Source organism: Triticum aestivum, chromosome 5A, assembly GCF_018294505.1.
Source record: "Triticum aestivum cultivar Chinese Spring chromosome 5A, IWGSC CS RefSeq v2.1, whole genome shotgun sequence".
NCBI classification, from domain to species: domain Eukaryota; kingdom Viridiplantae; phylum Streptophyta; class Magnoliopsida; order Poales; family Poaceae; genus Triticum; species Triticum aestivum.
In genome coordinates, this window is record NC_057806.1 from 224006671 (window position 1) to 224016038 (window position 9368).

Genomic DNA, 9368 nt, shown 5'->3' on the forward strand with positions numbered 1-9368 from the left:
AAGGAAATAAATAATAACTTTATTATTTCCTCTAGGGCATGTTTCCTTCAACGGGCATCCCGATCTGGACTTCGGATCGGGTCTAGTTCCCCCGGTCTTCACTCCAACCAGAGAAAGGTATCCATGGCGGCGGGCGGCGGAGAAGTCGCGGGGCCGCGGCCGGGAGGAGGCGGCGGCCGGCGGAGAAGTCAGAGGCCGCGAGCCGGGAGGAGGCGGCGGCCAGTAGACGTGCGACCAAGGCAGACTCGATCTACAGGAGGAGAGCAACGGCAGCTCGAGCGCCTCCTTGGCAGGCGGCATAGGAGATCCAGCGGGCGGGCGTATCGTCTACTGGAGGCGCATGGACAACGGAGGTCCAACGGGCGGGTGCGGTGAAGCAACAACGGACAACAATGGGGAAGGAGCAGTGGCTGCCCGCAGGGAAGAAGACAACGATGGCCGGGAGTACCGTCAGATGTGAGATGGATCGGATGACGCACGAGTTACACGTGCGAAAAAAAACCCTAATGCTCTAATACCATGTTAGGAACAATAACTTGTATTATTATGAGGCCAAAGCAAACATATATACATATACATAAGAATGCCAAAAAGCTACAAGAGAATGTCAAGAGACTGAATGCAAAAGGTCAAAAGACATCACTAATACAACTCTAACACCATGATCTCTTTTTAGTATGGGTAGCAAGAATTTACACTTCACGCCGAGCAGTTCATCTATGCCTCAATATTTCAATGATGTTTGCGTGCCGGACCATATCTATCACCTCTCTAAAGTTCAAAAGCAACTCCTTTGCAAATTCATGGAACTTCTAGTTTTATATCACCTTGTTTTCTTCAGTATCATCATCTTTTTTTAGTCTCACTGAATCAGGTTAAGAAGTGGAACAAGCAAAGGGAGAATGGGACATTTGCAGAGCCCCTCTAAATCATCCGTTTGAGAGTCTCATAAGTTGCTTTTGTGTCAACCCTACTGCTGTCTTGTGGTTCGAATTTGTGCTCTTGTCATGTATCCTCTTCCAGCAATCATTGCAGAACAGAAGTGATGTTTTTCTGTTACACAAATACCTCAGTATGCTTATGTATTTTGTTATCCAGTATACTTAAGCATAATTATTTTTTTGTGATGTGACTACACAATCCTGTGATGATATATTGATTCCAAGTCAAGCAAATTATGTTGTTGATGTGAAGAATTGCTGCAAGATATTTTTTTGACTGTTCTACATCATTTTCTTTTAATTCAACATGGCAATCCCTTCATGTCAAACAACGTTTTATTTGAAGAGATGTGTAGCTGGAGAGGTTTTGGATGAAAGAGAAGAATTTATCAAATCCCTAAAATCCCCTCCTCCCGGAGCCTCCGCAATCCCTTCCTGTTAAAAAGGCCGAAGGGGCTACCAAAAAGTTGGCTCGGACCACGGAACCAAACAAATTGGCTGCCATCCAAAGTTCCAAATGCACTCCAACCCCGCCGGTCAACGCCAATATTTTTGGTGGGGCGCCTGCTTGCTGCCATCCAAACAGCCCCCAAATCCGCGCGCCTCTCACATCCCAGACCGCTGCTGAGCCTGGCCGACATGGCCACCGCCTCGCTCGCCGTCCGCTCGGCCTTCGGTGTCGCCCTGGCCGCCTTGATCGCGGCGCGTGCCGTCCGGCGGCGTTCGCTGGACGCCTCCGGCGGAGCTGCTGGGTTCGCCGTGATGGCGCTCCACCTTGCCTGCGGCTATAGGTACGGTGCGCTGCTGCTGGCTTTCTTCTTCACCTCGTCCAAGGTGACCAAGATCGGCGAGGACCGCAAGCGGCGCGTTGAGGAGGATTTCAAGGAGGGTGGCCAGCGCAACTGGTAATGGGCATCTCCGTGTTTGGTTACGTTTCTGAGCTGAGTTATTCTCATTTTAGCTTTCACATGTTACACGGGTGCACTTTTTGTGCTGAAAAATTGCTACACAAACTAAACCAATAGTGAACAATGTAGCAAGACAGGTATTCAGTGTTCTTGATAGAGTTAGGCATTCAGTATTTTCTCTCTGTATAAACGTAGTAGCTTAACACATCGTGTCCTAACAGTACGAAATGACTTAGGATTTGCCTGAACTGTTGACACAACCTTTGCATCTGAGTTCTCAAGTTCTCTTCCTCCTACTTGAATAAGTGGTTAGTTGTTCCCAATGTTTTAAATAGCGGGCTATGCCATTTAGTGGTGGCTCGGCTAGCAGCTATTTGAAGCTATAGTGGGGCTAAGCCATGGTTTGCATGTCACAGGCCTTTGGTGTTCACCTGTAACCGACCCAATATCTATAAGGGTTTGTACTGGAACAGTTTAGAATCCTCTAGGAGTATCTCTTCCCCTCATCAATGTAATCCATCCATTTTGTATTCCAATCTATTGCTGTAAACACGAATACGTCCCTACCAGGAAGGCATACTGTTGTAGGGCACGGGCCAAACTGCCCCGATTTGTCCCGATGTTCACGAATTGGAGGTGGGTTCAAGGGGGAACACGAAGAGCACGAGGGGAAAACGGGGAGAGATCACAAGAGGAACACTCAAGAACAAATCCAATCACACATCCACTAGACAACAAACACACAAGATCCACAAGGTACATGAACAATCAAAGGGAGACAAGATACAAGGTAGGGTTCATCCCAAATCCAAAGGAGATGAGGTCTTGATGATCTAGATAGATCCTTCCCTAGATGGGGTCTTGATATCCAGTTGAGGGATCTTCTCCGAAGAGGTCTTGAATCCACATGGATCTTCTCCTAGGAGGAATCCGACAAGGGGAGATACATGAGCTAAGCTCTAATGTGTAGTTCTATTCTTAGCTACCCCTAGAAATGAGGAGGGGAAGGTCTATTTATAGTCTAAGCCATGAAGGGTTAAGTGGGAGAGAGATACAAGGCCAAGGCCTCCGGCTGCACACAGGGAGGTGCCGGATGACCGGTGGCTCGGGACGGTTCGGACGCCCGACACGCGTCGGATGCCCGCTGATCCTTCTCGGGTGTAGCGGCGCCGGATTTCCGGTAGTTGTCAGACGTCCGGTGGCTCAGGAGGGCCCGGACGTCTGGAGCGCGTCGGTCTTCCGTCAATTTGCCTCTGGACATGTGGTACCGGATTTCTGGTGGAGACCGGATGTCTGGTCGCTGGAACTTGTTGGGCGTTCGGCGTGCCGTCGGTTGTCCGGCCGCTGTAGCGTCCGTCAGCTGTTGGCTTCCTGGTGGCTGAGTGTGGTTGCGTTGGACATCTGGTGGCTGTAGCTTCGCAGCTCCGTCTTCTTCCGTCTCCGCTTCCAAGCTTCCCTAGCGGATGGTGTAGTCGTTCCTTGGTGCCTGCACTCCTCCTTGTCATCAGCGAAGTTTCGACAATACCTATGTATGCACACGAGAGGAGTGTCAAGTATACCATCCTCGAAGGGGTCAAGTGAGCACATGTAAAGGAGATGCTTCACCTTTATGTATGTGAAGTAGATGTCGCACGTGTCACTTGCCGAACGAACTCTTGACATGGTGATGTCCATAGGATGCTCCGCATCACATACGTTTTATGCCAAAAGACTATCGCTATTCAGCTCCCTCGAGTATTTCACATGGTATCAAAGCTTTCCTTCCATAGCACATCAAGCTCCTTTCATGGCTGCTGCTTCCTCCTCCACCACCCTCCCCCATCCTCAACCTTAGTCTCGGAAAAACTTACTAGCGACAATTACGTGCTATGGAAAGCACAAGTGCTTTCCCCAATCCGTGGCGCCCTGACCGATGGGTACCTCGATGGTTCCCTCCCGGCACCGGCAAGGACGATCTCGTCGACCGATCAAGGAACGGTCCAGATGATAAATCCTGAATATGCCCGATGCCGTGCCCAAGCCCATCAGATCCTTGGATTCCTCCTCAACTCCCCTCACAAAGGAAATTCTCACGCAAGTGGCGTCAGTCCCCACCGCGGAAGAAACTTGGACTGCATTGGAAAAAAATGTTTTCCTCTCAGTCCAGAGCGCGGATCATCACATTTTCAGAGTCCAATAAATTGGGTTTAAAGTTAATGGCCAAATGGAATAGAGATGGAATTAGTTTCTGTAGATGGACAATAATTAATCCTACACGAGGGTCCCACTAGTCCTGCATGGCTAGTCAACAAAAGTCCAAGACAGTCAACAAGGTCCAAGGTGGTTAAAAAAGTCCAACTCAGTCAACCAAGGCCCAAGCTAGTCAACAAAAGTCCAAGCAAAATGCCATGGTCAACACGTCAAAGGAGAAAGCAGAATAAAAGGCCAAAGTCAACAGTGAAGGCAACAAGCAAAGGATCCTAAGCCCAAATGAGGCCCAATTAGCCAAAGGCCCATTCATGCTTGGATAAAGTGGAGTTGTGCATCATGGACTATGGACACCCCCACTTTTGACTAGTTTTCCTGGACTCATGGACCTAGACTTACCATCCTACCCCTCCTACCTACCACCACCTTGGCCATTTGTCAAAGCACCCTTACCATTATAAGCCCCCCCCATGGGCATGTACTCATTCACGCTCACTTTACTCAAGGGGAGGGCACTATTGTTCTTAGACCTTTCAATAGTCCCAAGCCGCTTTAGAGTCGAGTCCAAGAGAGTCGTGTTATGACTTGAACCGACCTTGGTCAGGAATTTGGGAGGGGGTTTCGAGGAGTCGTGTACTCGTGTTATGACTCAAAGACCGCAACCGTCCAACACCACCAGAGGCTTTCCTAACATAGGACTAGGCCACGCTCCGTCAAGGCAACTGAACCTATTCAAAAAACACCGTTGTGTTGTTTTTGTTCGTGTACAACGACCTTCGCCATAAAGTTATCGTATGAATGAACCCTCGCTAACTTTACTTACAATCATACTAAGGATGCCCCCTAGTCAAAAGTTATTTTTATAACAATAATTTCCATTCCATATAATTGCACTAGGGCAAGACGTATTTTTTGTGGAATGGGGGTGTATGGTGGAGAGGGGTCTCTTGGGAATTTTGTTGAATTTTTCAAACATTATGGATATTGGTTGTTTTGGGATGGTAGATCTAGGGTTTTGGAATAACAAGTTCTTCTGCGGAAAAGTCAAGGGTGATTGCATCCAAAGGTGGATAACCCGAGGGAAAGATCGAAAGATTTAATCCTTGGAAGGAAAGGAGAATGAGTTCAAGAGTTGAAACAGTAGTCACCAAGGCATTAACACCAAACCAAGTTCACAAACAAACGGGAAACACTCCAAAATAATAAATCAATAGAATTTAAATTTTATTGTGTTACACTTTTCTTCACCTACAATGCTGTCATGTTTAAAACGGGGTCAAGTTGGTACAGATTCAACTATCATTCCGTCACTAGTTCATTTCAATGGCTAAGATGCATAAAAATGGAAGCTAAATATGGATAGTTCGCCACAAAGAGTACAATTTTAGGGGCACATGCGATTAAGGTGTTACTACCCCATGATTTTCTCTCCCACTCTGTTTTGTTATATGCGTCCAGTTAATGCTGTTGAGGAGGAATGGTTACAGGATTAATTCAGCGATTCAAGGGGGGAGTTGGCATGGCAATCCCTGAAAATTCTCATAAGTTAAAGGGGGAAATAAGTGATTTGTTGGATGTAACCAAGGCAGAGAGGAATCGATCGAGAAATGTAGATTGAATTCTTCGTTAGCTATATAACTAGGTCATATAGAAAAGGTTGCACTTTCAGTTATAACACAAGTACAGAACACAGTACTGACGCAATGTAGTCAAACTTGCACGAAATGGCAATAGCTAGCCCAAGTCTATGGCTGTTTGGAAGCCAGTTTCAAAGATTCAGAAGTCATTTAGTAAACGAATTCATAAGGGTCTGTTTGGAACACATGAATTTCATTGGATACAGTTGAGACGTCAATGGCCTAATTAAACTGAAAATTTCCAAGTACCAATGCGGGGCTAAGAGGCCATCGTTTAAATGTTTATGCTCAGAGTCACAATTATATACTTTTGTCAGCATGCATGCACTATGGCAGTAGAAGCACAATCCCAATTCCACGAAAATACACTAATTTAAACTAGAGGATGGTTCCCAAAACTGTTAGACTTTCCATTGCTTCAGTGAAAATACATTATGAGTTAGTTAATTTGTTTTGGCAATGTTCTTTGTGAGAATCAGATGTGCTTGATGAAAAAACCCTAACTTATTATACATATCAATTTGTCATATTATATTTGGTAGAAGTTAACGAATTTTGTGGAATTTCTCTTTGGCAATCAGCTTTTCTCTTTTGTAAATAGGTCACATTGCTTTGCCGACAGCATCACAATACTTTATATTCTTCCCGCATCTTATTATTCGTTTATTTCTTAATTCTTGAAGGATCCAAGTTCTTGCAAATAGTGCAATAGCAACTGTATTGGTTATCCTATTGGCGATAATGACTGGGGGTCAAGATCAATGCTTGGACTCAAATGGTTCAAAGGTTATAACTGGTATAATAGGTGCTATTATTGGCCATTATTGCTGCTGCAATGGAGACACTTGGTCATCTGAAATCGGTGTGCTTAGTGATGAACAACCAAGGCTTGTCACTACCCTGAAGGTATGTGCCCCTTTCATGGTTGAGATATTATTTTAGTTTCTTCCATCTTAATACAATCACCAGGGTGGTGGGGGTTTGTTCCCCTCGCATGGAGTTTACTGGGATAAAGTACCTAGAGATTGAAATCTAGGAAGCAGAACAGTTCTTTCCATCTCTCTGGTCTCTGCCCATTTGTTACAGTACATTTGGTTAACCTAATAGACCAGGCTACCTGTTGCAGCCCGTCTTAATTCTTCTTTGTCAAACCTGCCATCCATTTGTTGACATAAAATTTGACTGTAGAAACACAACTCCTTTGGGTTTCCATGAAACTGAAGTTGTACTTCTTGGTAATGCCTTGTTCATGACCAAATTGTTTTGGGCATCAAGCCAAGAAACAGGAAAAAAATGATTTGACCAAACTACATGTGGTGTAGGGTTGTTTTTGCGTTATTCATGCAACTATTGGATCCCACGATGAATTCTGTTTGAGCAAGCTTGAAATATGCTTAACATTGTGAATGACCATAGAGATGCTCGTAGACTGATATGCAAACTATGTGCAATGTGTGAATGTAGATTGAGTTTTAATTTATAATTATGTGAGCCTGCTCTAGATATAGAATCAAACGATTAGTGTGTGAGGAAAATGCTCCCAAGTGGCGCTCCCACCTCTCCCTAATAGGTACAAGCTGGCTAAAAGTGCTAATATGAGCCCGAGCTCAGATACTTTTCTCGCTTGCCCAGTTGCTCCTAGATTCGCATTTGCCAACGTATAGGACGCTGTATAATGATTAGTATTTTATCAATTTTTTGGTACCATGGCCCACATCGGTCCAGTAATCAATGTGACGTCGTCAGGCACAGCTCGACCGGCTCTGATATCTTCTAACGTTATGGGCCAGCACCCTCTCGATTCTGTACCAGCGGTGATCGTTACCCTGGCCCATTTATTGCATGCCATAGCCGCACCGACCAGCCTTCCCCTTCGAGATTCATCTCCTTCCTCACCGGTTAAAACAAGTCCCCACCATTTGCAGCTTTATCCCAGCACAATCGTTCAGAGGAGACCTGCAGCCAAAGAAACATACACAGCATGAATCGTGTATGATTTCATCTCCACTAAAGTACAGCTCAAAGAGATAATTGATTTATCCCAGACCTGAAGTGATCCTGAAGACAGAACAGATGCAGCAGCAACCCTATCCTCCAGGCCAACCTCTGCTACTGAAGACGCCATGCCCTGCATCGCCCAAATTTTCAAGATGTTTAGCACACAAACTGGCACAAGTTATGCAAAGTGCAACCAACATGGAAGCAGAAACCATCATGAATCTACTAATCTCACTTATGCTACTTACAATAGCGGTGTTGACTCTCAGGCCTGTCACCCCACAGCCATTGCCTACAGTGTCGACGAGCTCCATCTAGCGACCACCACAACCGCTTATGCCCGTCCTTAGCTCCGAGAAGATCACCACTAGTACTGGTAGTCTAGAAATACACAGCCCCACATCTCTGTGCTTATGTACACAAGCCTAGCCCATTCCAGCTCTTGCATTTTGAATTTCAAAAACTCAAACCAGCTTGAACCTTTCATGACTCCGTAAGACACATGGCAAACAACCAAACTTGAATGCAGCTCAGTCTATTTGTCCACCTGTTTGATGAAACATGCTGTTCTCTCATTTACTTGAGCCTCCCCGCCTCCCATCAGTGGAAAGGCATCCAAAACGATTGTAATATGTTGGCAGCTGAATTAAAAAAATCCTGAGCGTTCCACAAAAAGAAGTTACCAACACAATCAGAGTTCATGCACACGCCTCATCATCAGGTTATCATCTCACAGATTACTAATTTTCACTACCCTGTACCCAGTACTGCCTGTACCTCTCCAACTGCATAATGCTCCACAGTGAGTTTTAATTTATAATTATGTGAGCCTGCTCTAAAAGAAAACACATCAGTAACAGATCACATAAGTCAAATGAAATTGCACCTGCAAAAAAAGTCGAATGAGATTAGAATACAAAAGGTTTGCAACAAAGTAGACAATTCTGAACACACAAGTACTGATCTAGCTCTCAACAGCGTGATCTAGTTCCATACGGAACAAATTCTCTTGACTACCCCTACTGGGGATTGTGGATTAGTCTCTACACCCCATCTGCTAACTTCAGTTCCATCGGCTTAGTGCAATGTTACCTTCAGTGCCCCTCGACAGCACAATTCTTACACCTTGAGGCTTGTGAGGGTGATTGAGTACATCACCTCTATCCGGACAAGTAGTTCTCTTGCGCCCTTCCGCGATGGCAGAAGGTAGAGCATGGTCCTCTTACTCAATCCTTCGCCTTGTACTTATCCAGTAGTATCCACTTGTGCCTGATCTTGAACAACTGTGTCATGTATGGGTGCACGTGGAGCCTGTACTTTGTTAGAGTTATATTAATATTGTCTTTTGGCCTTTTGCATTCTAGTCTATTGGCATCCTCTTGTAGCCTTTTGGCATCCTCATGTATGTGTATATATATTGGCTTTGGCCTCCTAATGATACAAGTTGCATATCCGTAACATGGTATTAGAGCCTAGGTTTTTTTAGCACGCGCAACTCGTGCTTGATCCGCTACTCCGCCGCCGTGATTTCCTTCTCTACTCCGGCTGCTGTCTGCCGCTGCCCCAATCCATCCGGCCCTTTGCTGGTCCGGCTGCTCTCTTCTGGATCGAGGTCGCCTCAGCCGCACCTTCTCTCTGGATAGCGCCGCGCCATCTGGTCCTCTGGATCGAGACCGCGAGGACGCGGAACGCCTGCT

The 9368-nt window shown here is 45.7% G+C and overlaps 1 protein-coding gene across 1 annotated transcript in view; it reads left to right on the plus strand.

The window, feature by feature from the left end:
- The first annotated feature begins 1407 nt into the window (after nt 1–1407).
- Nucleotides 1408–9368, plus strand: part of LOC123102833 (protein PGR) — a 25350-nt gene continuing 17389 nt past the window's right edge. Inside the window, exons 1-2 of the mRNA XM_044524266.1 lie at nt 1408–1846; nt 6357–6579. Coding sequence (XP_044380201.1) covers nt 1581–1846; nt 6357–6579 — 489 coding nt within the window. The 5' untranslated portion in view covers nt 1408–1580. The remainder of the gene's footprint in view (nt 1847–6356; nt 6580–9368) is intronic.